Source organism: Panthera onca, chromosome D4 (assembly GCF_046562875.1).
Source record: "Panthera onca isolate mPanOnc1 chromosome D4, mPanOnc1 haplotype 2, whole genome shotgun sequence".
NCBI classification, from domain to species: Eukaryota; Metazoa; Chordata; class Mammalia; order Carnivora; family Felidae; genus Panthera; species Panthera onca.
This window is the reverse complement of record NC_138351.1, coordinates 44,180,294-44,196,821: the sequence shown is the minus strand read 5'-3', so window position 1 is coordinate 44,196,821 and position 16,528 is coordinate 44,180,294. Positions and strand designations below refer to the sequence as shown.

Below are 16,528 nucleotides of genomic sequence, written 5' to 3'. Positions count from 1 at the left end.
GGAAGAGGTTTGTACCCCCTTGCCCATGCAGTTAGGTCTGCCCAACTGGAAAACTGTGAGGTTAGGTGGGAGATGAGGGACCAGGTCAAACAGGGACAGAAAAGAGGTTTCTTGGGATTCTATGCACTAGATCTAGCCTTTTCTGGGTCTGGCCCTCGATTCTATTTTTCTGGCTGCTGTTCTCCTGGGTGGAGTGCTACTCCAAGTAGTGGCTGACTGCTTTGCTGGTAGCCATGGAGATGGTGGTACCATAGGCCCTCCTTATTTCTGCATCGGAAGGGGGAAGCGAGCCCACCATCCAGATCAATATATGAAACACCTTGGGGCGTCTGGGTGGCTCAGTCAGTTAAGTGTCCGACTTCAGCTCAGGTCATGATCTCGCAGTTCATGGGTTCGAGCCCCGCGTTCGGCTCTGTGCTGACAGCTCGGAGCCTGGAGCCTGCTTCGGATTCTGTGTCTCCCTCCCTCTCTGTCCCTCCCCTGCTCACACTGTGTCTCTTTGTCTCTTAAGAATAAATAAACATTAATTTTAAAAAAAAAAATTAAAAAAAGGTAACCTGAAAAAAATATACATGGAACACTTCTGGTGACCAGCAGAAGTGTCACTATCAGCTTGTGTCCTGATTTGGCCTATAATTTGGACCCTTTAAGTTCCTAAGAAAGGCATTTTGTTGACTGAGAAATAAGACAAGCTGCCTCAGCAAATTATTGTCCATGCCTAAAGGCAACGCCCTGCTTCTTCCTTGTTACTTTGCAGAAACAGAAGAGATATCGTTCAGAAACAGCATTCCCCTTCCTATGTAGGATATGACCTTATCTCATAACATTCTTCATCCCATCAGTACACCTGAAAGTCTGGCTTTGGTTCTTTAATAATCTCCCTTTGAAACCAGAATCACCGATGAGATGGCTTAGCTTCTACAGAGATTTGTTCCAGAGAAGTATCTGCAGGCAAGTCTTTCAAGACACCATAAAATTGTGTGGACTGGAGCAGTGATTGGATTGATTAACTAAGGCTCAAGGTCGGGTAAAAACGAGACCCAGGCAGGACCAAAAAATGAAATGCTCTAATTGATTTTATGCATGTGGAATGACACACATACACTCCAGAGCACGCTATAATGAATCTGCATGCTGTGTGCATGCGGATTTCACAGCGGATCAATTATACCACCCAGCCACCCTGCAGTCCACAAGCCAATCTGTTACTATGCCGTGAGGGCTTGGGATACCAGCTAAAAGTGGCCGAGACCCTGAAGACTGTGGTCCTTCAAGTTCCCTTTAGGAGACAGCACGACAGCACGTGCACAGCCACGCACGCCATGGGGCTCATTTCAGTGTACAGAGCTTTCTGGACCCTGAGCGTGACCATTGGGCTGGAATTCCAAAGCCCTGGTTTCAATTAAACTTAAGTGGATTTGACTAAAAGTTTGAACTGATGCTAATTGGTTTTCAAAACACTGGGTTTTGAACAAGAAGCGTTCTGGTCTTGCGCTGTGGACAGATGCACCCTACCCTGAACACGCTCCTGGGAAGCAAGGGCAGGCGCCGCGCCCCTCGCCCCTTACCTGGCCGGGCAGGGATCCAAACTGCAAGATTTGAGGAGCCGGGGGGGTCGGCGGCTGGTCACGCACAGGTTCTCATCAGCAGGCTCCCGCGTCTGTTTGTTCAGGCAGCTCACCACAGCTTCCTGGACACCTGCATACAAATCACACTGTCAGGCCAGAGTGGACGTGTGTGGGGTGATGAAGTGTAGACAATGCAGCTGGTGGGAGGCCTCTGTGATTGGTAGGACTCTGGCTACATGTCAGAGAACGCAGCTTAAAGCCCAGGACTGCCCATCTTGTCAGGCACCGCTCCATCAGGGAGAAAGTACTCTTGAGTTTGAACCTCTGTAAATGTGACCCTTGAGGAGGGCAACTTCCCTCATGGGAGAGCTGGCCACCAGTCCTGATGAAATGCTTTAAAATAACGCCACCAAAGCCATAGAGCTGCCAAAGCGGGAGTGTGATAATTTAATGCAGAAGGAGGGCAGGGTGACAAAAAAAAAAATGTCCCCAAGACCTTCACACGTTATATTTTAATCAACAGGCGACTGTTGTATTTGGAAGGGAGGCCAAGAGCTGCGTTTTAATAGCCAATATTCTGCAGACTGCTGTTCTCCGGGGGCCTTGCCTTGAGGACTCCAATCTTTGCTGGTTTCCTTTTGATTCTAGTTCATGTCTTTAGTGACCTGGGCGGCTTTGGAAGTTGGAACAAAAGCAAGAGAACGAGGTACACAATGACTATACCCATGAAACACAATCTTTTCTACATGCATGGGAAATACTGCTCCCACAGACACTTGCGTGTCTCTGACACGAGTTTGAGCAGTAGCTGGTGCAGAGTTATTGGCAGGTCTTCTGAGGTGGTGTGCAGGACCCCTTATGGAGACCTTAATGGAGCAAGGAAACATTTAGGTGGGTATGGTAATGACCAGACATTTCATGCAGGTGCCCACGGTCATAGTAAGAGTCAAAATCCACAGGTGGGACATTACTAGTCGGGTGCCAATGCTAAGAGCTTGACATGCACCACGCAATTCTCCCAACTCCATGAGGTAAGTGCTATTTTTATCCCATTTTACAGATAAGGACACTGAGGCTTAGAAAGGCGAAGAGACTTGCTAAGGTCATGTAGTTGATAAGCAGTGAGGCAATGCCTTAGCACTGGAGCTGTTAATGACAGGACTAACATTTAAAAATACTAAAAGGCTGCTTCTATCTGCTAGAGATCTTCGGGAATAACCTAGACATTTGTCTGGGATCACTTCAGTAGAGGGCAGGGTAAGGAAGAGGCCAGATGAGACATTCTCGATACTCTGCTTTCAGTCATACATAGCTGTGTATAAAAAGATACATACAGCTTAATATATCTATGTGTAGTTAAATATTTGTATATGATTTTGGCAGAGTACGTGACAACCTATATAATTAGTTTTGTATATAAATACACAAAGATTTTCTTGTTCTCATTTTCTGTCTTGCTTTATCAAAAGTACCCAATATATACAACTTCCCTAATCAGTTATTAGTCCTGCTCCTTCCCTCGTGCCATCTATCCCATATTTCTCCAAGTAGTTATCACTTCAATCAACAGGCTAATGTTTCCTTTTTTTTTTTTAAGGTTTATTTATTTTTGAGAGAGAGAGAGGCAGAATGGAGTAGGGGAGGGGCAGAGGGGGAGACAGAATCCGAAGCAGGCTCCAGGCTCCGAGCTGTCAGCACAGAGCCCGATATGGGGTTCGAACCCATGAACTGCGAGATCATGATCTGAGCCGATGTCAGACATTTAACTGACTGAGTCACCCAGTTGCCCCAACAGGCCAAAGTTTCCTAAGGTGATGTTATACGGACTGAGGTCACTCAGAAAGACTTCCATTTAACAAGTGACATTTTGGGGTGCCTGGTGGCTCAGCTGGTTAAATGTCTGACTCTTGATTTCAGCTCAGGTCATGATCTCACGGTCATGAGACTGAGCCCTGCTTCAGGCTCTGTGCTGGTGTGGAGGCTGCTTAAGATTCTCTCTCTTTCTCTCTCTCTGACCTTCCCCAACTTGCACTCTTTCTCTCTAAAAGAAGATGACATTTTATTTATTTATTTTTTACAGTTTATTAATTTATTTTGAGAGAGACAGAGATAGCATGAGTGGGGGAGGGACAGAGAGAGAGGGAGAGAGAAAACCCTAAGCAGGCTCCCTTCTGCCAGCCTAGAGCCTGACACAGGGCTCAAACCCACGAAACTGTGAGCCACTTAACCGGCTGAGCTACCCAGGCTCCAGGAAAGTGGCATTTTAAAGCCAGAATCGGAAGCACCTTTCCCAGAAGTCTGACAAATTAAACCTTTTCAAAAATCACAGTATTTACTTTGAGCACACGCATGTAAATTTTCTATGTCTTAAGCTTTTTGTGAGCTTTAAAATTGAAATATATCGTGGTCAGTTCAGGCTGGAGCATTTGCAATTTCTACTAGACATTCAAGCTATCCCACCAGATTCCATAATGCTGGCTCCAGGGTGTTGCTCTCTTGGTTGCATCTGGGATGAGCCATTTGAAATTCATGGTATGACAATGTAGCAAAACATCTCACAAGAAATGGTTGAAATCATCACTGATACTTCCCCCTGGGAGAGTCCGGCATTAAGGTAATGACGACAAAGTGCTGGATAAAGCTAAGTCTTCTATACAGAATCTAGACCTGGGGTTATATTAGAAATTAGGCTTTCAGGGGTGCCTGGGTGGCTCAGTCGGTTAAACGTCTGACTTCGGCTCAGGTCATGATCTCGCGGTTCGTGAGTTCGAGCCCCACGTCGGGCTCTGTGCTGATAGCTCAGAGCCCGGCACCTGCTTCAGATTCTGTGTCTCCCTCTTTCTCTGCCCTTCCCCTGCTCACACTGTCTCTATCTCTCAAAAATAAATAAACGTTAAAAAAAGGTAAAAAAAAAAAAAAAAAGAAATTAGGCTTTCAATTCATTTGGGTACCTGGTAATATTCAAGAGATTCTTTTTTTTTTTTTTAATGTTTTTTTTAACGTTTATTTATTTTTGAGACAGAGAGAGACAGAGCATGAATGGGGGAGGGGCAGAGAGAGAGGGAGACACAGAATCGGAAGCAGGCTACAGGCTCTGAGCCATCAGCCCAGAGCCCGACGCGGGGCTTGAACTCACAGACCATGAGATCGTGACCTGAGCTGAAGTCGGACGCTTAACCGACTGAGCCACCCAGGCGCCCCAATATTCAAGAGATTCTAAACGTCACTCTAAAATACATTTTCGCTTTTTCCGGCTACTGAATACTTTATGAAATTGAGTCGATGACATCATCAGGAAGTGATCCCAGGTCCTACCACTTCCCCCAGTTGAAAGGGCTTTAGGTGTGGAGCTGTGTGGATGGTGGGCTTTGCTTCTCCTTCACGAACTCCTAGTTTATACCACTGAAGTCCTTCTATCACTGCAAAGAACAAGGGTCTCAAGGGCTAACAGTTCTAAAAGGATGTCAGTATTGTCCTCTTAGATATGCGTGTGGAACACAAATTTTCATTACCCCAAACCAATAAACCTTAGCTCCAGATAAGTATCACCTGGGAGGTGGTTAAGTGCTGAGATTAAGCAGCATTCCAGAGTTACCAAATTCGAATCTAACATATCATAAAACGAAACACGAGGCCTCAGCGGCACTGTGTTAAATGTCCCTAGCCATAAGGGCCATTTACTCGCATTCTTAGGTGGGGCCTTGGGTGCTGAGGGAAACTAAGGACAGAGCTCTGTCATTTTAAGGAGTATCTGGGACCAGCCCTGTGGTCAACACACAATACATTTTTGTGGTGTGATGCAGGAAATGCCTCAAGGGCAGGGCATTGTGAGCACAGTGCTGTGTAGGCCAAGGGGAGGTGGGAGAGGGCCGCCTGGGGGAAGGCACATGGAGGGAGGGAGCTGCCCTGGAATGGGGAGCGTGGGAAGTCACAGGAGGGAGGGCATGTGAAAACCTCACCTGTGAGGTCACAGCATACTTGGCCCAGCGGAGTTGGCCAGGATGTGAGAAGTTGGCTCATTAAATGCATGCTCTTTCCTAATAGGCTAATATATGCACTTAGAAGGACATTTTGAACCAACACAGACACATGTTTAAGTACACGACTTCACGATTCTGAGTTTTCCTTTCTTGACAGAAACAAAGGAGAGAGGACTCGTAAGGAAGGGGAGTGGCAGGTTTAAAACTTCACCTTTCATTCTTGCCCAAGTAAATTTCAAGTTTTCCCTCAGCTAGGTTTTAATGTTGATTTTACCGTCTAGGAGTTCAATGTAATAAAGCTGTTCAGGTTCAAAGCCACTCTACTTGACCACACCTATTAGTTCACATGTGGGAAATTAAAATATAACAAGGAGATGATAGTGGGACGCAGGACACATATCTGAACAGGTTAGGCTAACTTTCAATCTTCCAGAAAATGGGATTTTCAGTGTTCATATCTCCCAGAAGAGCATAATTGTTACGTGATCTTTGATGACAGCTTGGGGAAACACAGCCACCAACCATAGCCTAAATTACTAACTAGTTCCTTCTGGCTGCTACCTCTGCTAGGTGAAAGGTTCCTTCTGTATCTATCCAGTTTTAGCTCTTGAGATAGGGAAGACAATAAAATAGCCTGACCAGCCTTATAACCCAAATTTGATTTAAAAGTTACCTGTTAATCCTGCACATTTTTGGTAGGCTTCAGCAAGAATGATTAAAAATATATATAACCTTGTGGGTTATATTTCGGTGAAAGATCAAAGTAGCACAATGTTACTGCCAAGCACTGACTTCAAAATATACATGTCCCATATAGTGAAATGATTTTTTAGTGCATATGGGCATCATATGGACCATATAACCCGACCATATTTTCACCACTTTGGAATTTTCAACTCTACCATTTTAGGTGTAAATATATTACCTTGGCACAGTTACATAAGTGTAGGTAAGCGTGCACAGTTGTTGACAGTTAAAGACATAAGACATTTCAGTAACTTTACCCTGCCTTGGCTATAAAGGATGCACAATTTATGTTATACAAAGACGCTCAGTTCCTACAGGCAGAGATCAATTGTATAACAAACCCCCAAATCTTACTTCCAAATCAGTATCTTCTGAAAACATTTGAAATTAAAACCACTCCACATGCTCTCTACACTTTGAGTTTTATACCACTGGTTGATCAGCAGAATGGTTAGATAAAGGTATCTGGTTATTTATTATTCCATTACTGCATCTATTTTTTCCATCTGCTCATAAAGTTCCAGGCTTGACTTGTAACTGAGAACCAGAACTGAGAGACCATAAGTAAAAAAAAATTTTCCGAAGCAAATTCATTTTAGACTAGGGATAACGATGGTTCCTTTCAGGTGATGATGGAAATTGGGGATAAACACACCCCTTCTGAACTCTTGAGTCACTTGTTATATTGGAAAGGAGCAGTTGTGCCTATGGGTTGTGGTCTTTCCCCCTGACTTCTCAGCTCCTGCCCGGGCTCAGAGATCACTGAGGGTTATTTAACACTTCTCCCTTGGTAGGCATAGAAGAAAAGATGCCCTCAATGTGTGTGGAGAAGAACACAAAGACAGAGATTAGCTGCGTTCCAGGAAATTCTTCCAGAATCAGAAGGAAGATTTTAGGTTTTAAAATAACAGGGTCCTCCATTAAGACGCTTAACAATTTCAGTTTGAAACTGGAAGACTTGGAAACAAACAAGAACCTCAAGGTCAACACTATTAAATGCTTGCTAAAAGATCTGATGGAGAAAACGGATTCTTTGCTAGTATGTACTTGTTCCACTAGTATTCCTTTTCAACTGCATGTGAACATTTTGGGCACAAGTACTTGTACATTCATTTTCACTAACGATAAGACGCCTTTTTAAAAGTGTTTCCAAAATGCCATGGTTTAGAAGCCATTTTTGGAAAATAATTTTATTAAAAAAATTTTTTTTTAATGTTTATTTATTTTTGAGGCAATGTGAGAGACAGAGTGCAAGCAGCAGAGGGGCAGACAGAGGGAGACACCGAATCTGAAGAGGGCTCCAGGCTCTGAGCTGTCAGCCCAGAGCCTGACGCGGGGCTCGAACTCACGAACCGTGAGATCATGACCTGAGCCAAAGTCGGACGCTTAACCGACTGAGCCACTCAGGTGCCCCTGGAAAATAATTTTAATACTTTTTTATACCAGTTGAAAAACTTTGCTAGCAATACAGAACCATAAGGTGCCAAAGGGGGTTACTGCTAGCCACTGAGAGAAATTTGGCAAGGAAATTAGACAGTATTTTCCTCACCTCTCAAAATCTCTCTTGGGAGCCGACATGGGAGACAGTGGCTTTATGGATCTAATGTATGTTCTATTGTGTAAGAAAGATCATAAACTTGAAGAATTTCATTGTTGGTTTAAATGCCCTCCTCTTCCCTCACAACACCATCTACAACACCTGAAATAAAGAATCACTGAACCTGTTGTTATGGCTATGAACTATCCCTAAGAGAATCAGGTCAATATACACGGAAGCATATAATGTTAGTTAAATGATAATCGTAAGGGGGAAAGCTTCAGGAATTCTCTAAGTGCTTAAAGCAGTGAGGTATGCTGGAAAGACTTTGGACAGGGAAATAAATAATTAGCAGGCCTAATCCCAGCTGTCACTCACTAGCTGTGTGATTGCAAGTCAACCTAGCTTCTTCGGACCTTTGTTTTCTCATCTGCAAAATGGCGGTGGGGTCAGACTTTAAAGTCCTTTCCTGTTCCAGGTAAGCACACTGTTATGTGCCCTTTATACATCCTTTTCCCTTTGTAAAGAGGTACTGCTTTGGAAAATCCGCTGAGTAAAGCAAGGGGGGCGGGCGCTCTAAACTATTCTGGGGAAGAGTAGAATGTTTTGTCATCTTGGGCCTTGGTCCATACCACATGCACTAAAGCAAGGACATAGATAAATAAAACTGAATGTTGAGAGCATTGCCAGGTTAGTGTCAACTGTGTTTCTCAGTCAGATACCCTAGGATATATTGCAAAACATCAGAACAACAACTGAAAGTAAAAGCATGAGTTGTGTTGGCCACTCACAGCCAACAGTCTGAGCGCCACTCAAGCCCAAAGAGAAATACATCTGTGTTTCATTCAGTATGCTTTCCATTTAGGATGGCTTCCTCCCCTCCTCCCCCTGCTTATCATTCCTGGACTAGAGGCGGTCATGTGACACAGTCTCCTGCAGGGAGAGAGGATAAAGAAAAAAGACAAGATGATGGTGGGGATGTGAGCCAGAGTTCCCCCTTCTTACCTCCTCCACAGGACTCGGAGCACTTGGTGAAGCCCTCATACTCCCAGTCATACAGCTCGTCGAAACCCTGCAGGCCACCGAAGAGGCCATCTGTCTCTTCTGGGTTAAACTCAGGAGCTTCCCCGTTGCATGGTCCTGCATAACAGGCACGCTGGGATGCTGGCTTGGGCCCCTCACATTCATCAACAGGCAGGTCAGCCACGGACTGGGAGAAAGACAGGAGCACCTGGCACCTCACCATTCGCACCTGGGTCCCCACACCACAGGTAACCGTGCAGGCTGACCAGGCTTCCGGGATGAACCTGCAGTCGGCAAGCAAACAAGAGGAGAGCATGAAGAGCCCCAGGCAGGAGACCCTGGGGGTTGCGGAGGGCTGCATCCCACCTGCCGCCCCTGCCCAGCGCCGTTCGGGGCTCTGCTACCCTGTCCTGTGATGGGTGCTTCGGTCTAGTTCATGAGCTCATTTGCCACGGGTTTCTGGATTGGTTTTTTTGTAAGTGTCATATGAACTCCCAGCTGTAAGACATTCCAGCCACAGACCACCTGCTTTCTCCCTGCTTTGCACCCACAGCGGTAGCTCTTCAGAGCAGGAATTGGTGGTTTCTTCACTCTCTCTAAATCCCAGCACTTGTGCCTTCTGCGAGATGCTGGCTATTCTTATAGTAGACTAATACGGATCCTAAAACTATCACAAAATAAGCCCTTGGCGATATTTAAGGAGGTGGGTTTTTTTTTTGTTTTTGTTTTTTTTTTAGTCTGGATCTGATATTCTGTAACTTTCTTTGCTTTTCTGCTCAATGTGCGTCCCAAGATTTATTTATATATAGAAAGAGGTTCTTTTTTTGTAAGTTTCCAAGAATGGAGCAAAGTCTTGTTCCTCACACATTCTTTGAATTAGTCTGGACTACAATTCTTTTTATATCATAGTGAAAAGCCGTGCTACAAATTTAAATCCACAGACATGTCACAGTAAAGGAGAGATCCTGAATTCACACAAGTTTGTGGGACGGCAGCCTCCCTGCCCCCACCCCTTGAGAGAAACCACACTAGTGAGAATTTGGTTTTTCTCTGAGTTTCTCTACAATGTAGGACAATATCAAATTCCAAAAAAAAAGACTTTCCCTCCCACTAATCAACAATGGCCCATAACGGCAATGACCTTGAGAAAGATCTAGGGAAAAAAGCCCAGAGGGAACCACTAACGTTTTCAGAAAGTTAGTATAATAATCTGGAAAAAGAACTTAGGAATAAATATTTTTTATTTTTCCAGGATCCTACTGCTTTTTCACAGAGAGTCGTGCTGAGGAGGCATGTAAACCTGGTCCCCTAACTTTGACTTTGGCAGGAAACGAAGGAAATGATAAGAAGGTTATAGCATTAAATCCTAGTGAGTGCAAATGGTTCCTATCTAGTTTAGGGAAATAGAAATTCTAGCAGGAAACCAATCCAAGCTTTCAAATTGGAAGGATCAGAACCAAAATGTTTCCTGGGCCTGAGCCGGAGCCTGAGCTGTGCATGGAGCTGGCCAGGAGAACCAGACTCCCCTGACCCCCAGCAGCTCATGGTGTCTGAGCCACGGAAGAGCTTAGGAGAGAATGAAGGTCACATACAACCTTGTCAGAAAGGTGGATGAGGGAGAAAGACCCACTCAGAATTATTCCCAAGAAGTTCTCATCACAATGTCACCTCCCTCTCTTATTTTTGAATTCTTGATCTGTCTTCTGGCACCTAGAGAACATGAGGGAAAAGCAGTATCCTAAAAAAATTAGAAAGTCTCCTTTTCTTTGAGTAATGATACCTGTAGGAGCTTTTTAAGACTGTAAAACCCCAAATCACAGTCAAAATAATTTTAACCCTCTTATTACACATATATCTGTCTGGCTCTTGGAACAAAAGTGACAACAAATACACAAACACTGAATGTTACAAGCCAGGTGCAGACATGAAGGAAAACACACACTGAACTATTTTGTTTATAAGGAAAACCCAAAAGCAAATGAAAAGCCCTCCAACTCTGACAATGGTGTGTGAATAATGCTTCCTATTTAATAATGTGCTGAATTTTATTGTCAAATAAGAAAGATGACACGATCGCAAAAAGAACTGTACTCTATTAGCTTTTCCTATGCATTAAGAGTTATTGTTCTGTTACCTATAACATCTTCAGAGACCATTACAAGACAACAAGGATCAGCTAGCTTTTTCTGGAAGGGGCCAGATAGAAAATAGTTTAGGTTTTGTGGGCCATGTTTGTGGGTCTTTGTTATTGCAACTACTCAACTCTGTCAACATGCTGCGAAAGCAGCCAGAGACAATATGGAAGCAGATGGGTGTGGCTGTGTTCCAATAAAACTATATTTACAAAAACTAGAGGGAGGGTGGTAGCAGAAAGGTCTGAATTTGGACTGTGGGCTGTAGTTTCCCAACTCCTGCGATAGGACCTTAAGTGGAGATAAACCAAACACACCAAGATTCATAAATAATCTTCCAACTTGTTTTGAGTCTTAGTTCCTATCTTTTCCACATATATGAGTTTATAAGAATGACGAGCAGTTAAATCGATTTATGTTTTATCCTCCAAAATGAGACCCAGATGAAACCTAGAATATAGGTGATGCGCAAACCAAACCCTTAGCTCTCCTTGCCTATAACGTTAATCACTTTGTGTTTGGTCTCATTCCAGGACCAGGAAGATAGACCACAAGCACACAAAGTAGAAAGGGTGCATTACTGGAACCTCATGAACTCATTGCAATGTTTGAACCTTGTTTATTTTGAAGCAGAACCCAAATGAAAATAAATGTGCGTGCGTGTGTGTGTGCGTGTGTGTGTGTCGGCATGGGCATATGAGCGGGCGTTTGTCTATATTTGGTTTTCCGGGCCTTTAGGGTTAATAGCAAAAACAATAAACATCCATTTTATGTCTCCCAAGTGAGAGTCTTATCAAATGTCAAATAGCCTTTCTGGCTAATCTCCCAACCCACTATCCTTAGGTCTTCATCAAGTTCACACCAATTAAAAACGATTTGGCTTTTAAGCGGTGCTGTCTTCTGGCAGTCATCTTAATTTCTCTCATGCACACACTGTGTGATATAATATACTCTCTCTTGCTGAAGGCAGGAGATTATATTTCAAAAGAAAAATATCTAATAGAGCGAATGGCCAAGTGAATAGAACTGGTTTTCATTTGAAACTTTCCCCCACATTCCTAGATCTCCCAATGCTGTGTTTACTATCTTGAGCTTTCTGGCCACAAGTGGGAAGAAGCAAGGTCGGTGAGAGGGCAGGCAACTGAAGTAGGAGGTCTAAATGTAAGGTTGAGGACACCTGGTCTGAATAGTACTTGCTTAGCTAGAATCCTTCAAGTGGGACCTTTAAAATGCAGTCAATAGGTGTTTTTTTTTTAAATCATTTTTAATGGTTTTAATTTCAAATGTTCAATAAAAAATTACTATTGAAGTTTAATTAGGGTCCTTTGAAAGTTCTTTTTGTTAGCAGCACTGTTGCAGAATGGCTAGATGCTTGAGTTCTTTCAAAGATGGGCTTGAACTTCAGGGAATACCGATAGGATTTCGGCATTTAGTCTTCCCCGCTTCGGGAAATTCAAAAAGAAACCTGGTAAATAGAGGATTTCTGCTTCTGTCTGGTCCTCAGTTTGCAAGACTAATTGTTGATATAGCTAACAAAAAGCTTATCCTTTAATGAGAGTTATTACCATAGTACCTTTTAGGAAACAGAAAACCGCGATAATCAAGTGCACCTGTAAAATCCCAGGGTGGTTCAGTTTCTATGTGGCTATTCTGATGTCAGAGCATGCACTAAAAGAATAAAAACAATCACTTGATTAATACAGTGCTAAACAGAAACTGTTCGATTTTGGTTAACTAATCTTGTGTTAACTAATCACTGCAGAGCTTAGCCAGAGTTAAGCTCTAGTTTTATGCACACGTGGTTGATAACTGTTTTTTTTTTTTTTAAGTAGGCTCTATGCCCCGCGTGGGGCTTGAACTCACAACTCCAAGATCAAGAGTCACATGCTCTACTGACTGAGCCAGCCAGCACCTCTGAGATTTTTAACTTTATCTCTTCTCCTCTTAGTTTCCTCTCCTTTCTCATATACATAGTCATCTAAAAAACAAATCATCAGCATTGTACAAAATAAGAATGGCTTCATAGGGGTGTTATTGTAATGCTAATACTAGCCTCACTTCATTCTCTAGTTTCAAAATGCAAACTGAAACTTGCAGAAAATCACATGAAAAATACTTAATTTTGGTTTAGTTTTCCAGCTTATTAAACTTCAGCCAGACGTCTGATGGGCTTTGTGGATTTCTTTTCCCTCTTTCTTTTGCTGTATGTTTGTGTATGAGAGTGGTGGCATTTAGGGGGAGGAGAGAGGAGGGAATGAACTGAATGGTGTAGGAAAAATTATAGACAACTTTAACACAGACCCAGGAGGTGACTGGGTGTCCTGTCAAGTGCATCCTTCCAAGCTATGGCAATCTCTCATTGCTATTTTACCACTCTACCAGTTAGAGAAAACGGATGATGCGAATGATTCTTGCCCACAGAATTGCAGATTAATTGCGCCTAGTGGAATGCAATTGATTGTTGTCCTGTGAGCAGACGATTTTACATCTATTTGTACATTCACTACAGCCTCTTATTTACCTAAATACATATAATTCTTTGAAATTTCCCTTGAATTGGTTGTAACATCCGCCTGGTTCCCTCACTAATTAATGAGGTAAACAAAAACTTGAACAGATGTTCATTTTATATATGCATGAGAATCATGGTTTTTCCCTTTCTAAAATTTTATCATTTAACTAGTGGCCACAGATGGATCTGGAAAATAGGATACTGGAAAAATAAAATACTGTTTAAGTAATTCTAGCCCAAATTAATCAGAGTCTTTTATATAAGTATATCATTTAGGGACAAAAAAAGTCCCCAAACTTTATTGGTAATGATGCTGTTATTCCATAATGCCTCATCTATTTTTAATGCAATCTTCTTTATTCTTTTTCTTTAGTTTTGAAAAGTTGGTTCTTCTCCTGGTTCTGAGCAACTCTTGCAACATTAATGGAGTGAAACCTTTAGGAGAAGGTGTAGTTTCCTGAACCAAAGCTAGGCATTTTGGCATCTGAAGAGCCATTTAGAAACACAAGCAAAAGAAATTGCTTTTGGGTGGGACAGAAACTTGGAAAATGAAACATTTTCTTTCATCTGTCTCAATTTTACATGAGATCAAAAGACCTCATGTAAACTTTTTAGTTATTTAGTGTCTCTCAAGAAATTAAAAGATTTTTTTCAAAACCATCCAAAATAAGGACACAAACAAAAACCTTTGGAATGCTACAAAGGGAGGGTGACTCTCCCTTTAGGGATTTTGGAATTAATTGTAAAACCCATAACTCCAAGACAACCTTAAAGTGATTCTTTAACAATATAGGGAGAGCAATAAAGTTCTGGGAGAATACTTATCCAAAATATGCCTCTCCATTCACTTAGAACCACACCTAAATCATTCCAAATAAATAACAATCTAACTTATTGTGAAAGATCTTTAGTCAAGGATACTTGACCTGAATATGGAATTATGAAAATATTTCTCAACTGCTTTTGTTAGCTTACAACTCTCTGGAGCTGCAAATAATTCATGCTAGTTATGCAACTCATATTAAAGTCTCCAAGCACAATTTCTCAAAGGTGTCCAGGACACCATCCCACAAAACATCTGACAGCACCACTTATTTTCATAATGTTCCTCTAATTCTTAGGTATCATACCTGGGTTGTGACAGGTTTTCATCACTATAAGTCACTTCGGTAGCATAACCAAGTATAGACCGATCCCAGAGATTTAAATAACAAAACAAAATGAGAATTTTTAACCAGCCACCAATATGCCTATCTGAAAAATAAAAAAAATTCTGTGACTGCCCTGTCTGATGCCACTAAGCAGTAACAAGTAAATAAATAAATACAAAGGAAGGACCCAATTTCAAACAGGCTAAGGCAGTACTGGGAGAGCTATATTTAGTGGAATTTTCCAAGAAGCAGACTTGATTTTCTCATGATAATGATGCCCTTTTGGGTTCTTTGAGAGGCAGCTGGCCTCTGCACAAACGCCTCAATGACTTTCTTGCAGAAATGCTCAGCACTAGAAGTGGGAGAAGAAAGCCTGACTGCATTGAAGGGCACACTCTCCTTTGAAAGAGACTTTGTACTAGAAGGAAATGCTGGGCGGTATCAGAGTTCCAATGAGTCAGGGCCTAACGGACTCTCTCCAGGCCCACAACCTCATACTCGAAGACTCTGTTAAACCTGGCTTGCATTTCTGACCTATCTTTCTCGATATGGTTCCAGACAAGATATGAGGAAGAGTCTTACTAACGGAGGGATCTTGTTGACCATCAGGAGTTTGTTCTACTTTAATAGTAAGAGAAAAGCCAGCAGAAAGACAGGTAATAATCAGTTTCTGAGAATACAGAAAGAGCCCTACAGTGTTGGCTCTTCCCAACAAATGCATCCTCAACTACCTTCTTCCCAGTGGCCCCCAAGGCAGTTGACCATGCCTTCTTTCTTGAGTGACTTTATCCTCTTGACTTGCATGACAGCAAATGCTTGGCTTTCTTTTCTTTTCTGGTCAGTTCCTTCTGTCTCCTTTTTAGGTCCTCCTCTCCTTAAACTCTAAGCACTTAGTGCCTTGGAGCTCAGTTTGGTGATGTGTTCGGTGATTCTTGGTTTCATACACCACCAGTATGTGAGCAACTTCTGAGTATTTAGAAGTATTTCATCTCTATTCTAAGTATTTTGAAGTATATCATCTCTAGTCTAGACTTTTTTTTTTTTCAGAGCTTTATACCCAATTTCTTTTTTTGGCAAGTTTTGGGCTAGGGAGCCATTTGACTCTTTGAAAGGAGTAAACATTAATTTAATATAATTAATTTATCAAAAAATTATATAGTGCTTCTTATGTGCCAGACACTGCTCCAAGTGCTTTATAAATAAAAGCTGTTAAATCCTAATGACAACCAGATAAGAACTATTACTAGCTTCGTTTAGTAATTAATACATGGGTGATGAAATTGAAGTATAAGTCATTCACACAGCCAGTAGGTTGTATGCTCGTAACCACTGTTCATTGCTCTCTCTCCCAACTGACATTTTTACTTTGATATTTCAAAGGCATCTCCAACCTAAAATGTCCAAAATGGAACTCCTGATTTACCTCTTCAGTATCTTATTCCTCTCCCAGTCTCCTCTGTCACAGCACATGATTCTACTGGCCACCCAAATGCTCAAGGACATTTAGGAGTTATTCCTGACCCCTCACTTTCCCCAACTCCTCTCTTCCAAATGACTCCCCAAGTCTATCAATTCTCACTCAAAAATGTATCTGAAATTCCTTTACTTCTCTCCATCATCACTACAGCCACCTTGATAAAACAACAACAACAATAGCTAATGTTTACTGATGTTTTTTAAGCCCTTCATATATATTAACTCATTATAATATTGTTAGGAGATGGATACTGTCAGGAATGTTGTGAAATGGGCAAAAGAGATCACTGGTTGTCCTTTCAGTGGAATGCTGACATTGTCTAACAGACCTTCGGGGTGGCAGGCTGTGTAATTAACTCTATGGAAGTGTAAGTCTTTGTCTTTGGCCAGACACAAGTTTCC

At 42.2% G+C, this 16,528-nt stretch overlaps 1 protein-coding gene across 6 annotated transcripts in view; it reads right to left on the bottom strand.

Annotated features, from left to right (window-relative positions):
• Nucleotides 1-16,528, bottom strand: part of ADAMTSL1 (ADAMTS like 1) — an 881,240-nt gene that overhangs the window by 172,779 nt on the left and 691,933 nt on the right. For all 6 annotated transcript variants that reach the window (XM_078436766.2, XM_078436765.2, XM_078436763.2 and 3 more), the window contains 2 exons: nucleotides 8,838-9,139; nucleotides 1,569-1,698 (listed from right to left, as the gene is read on the bottom strand). In XM_078436766.2, coding sequence (XP_078292892.2) covers nucleotides 1,569-1,698; nucleotides 8,838-9,139 — 432 coding nt within the window. The remainder of the gene's footprint in view (nucleotides 1-1,568; nucleotides 1,699-8,837; nucleotides 9,140-16,528) is intronic.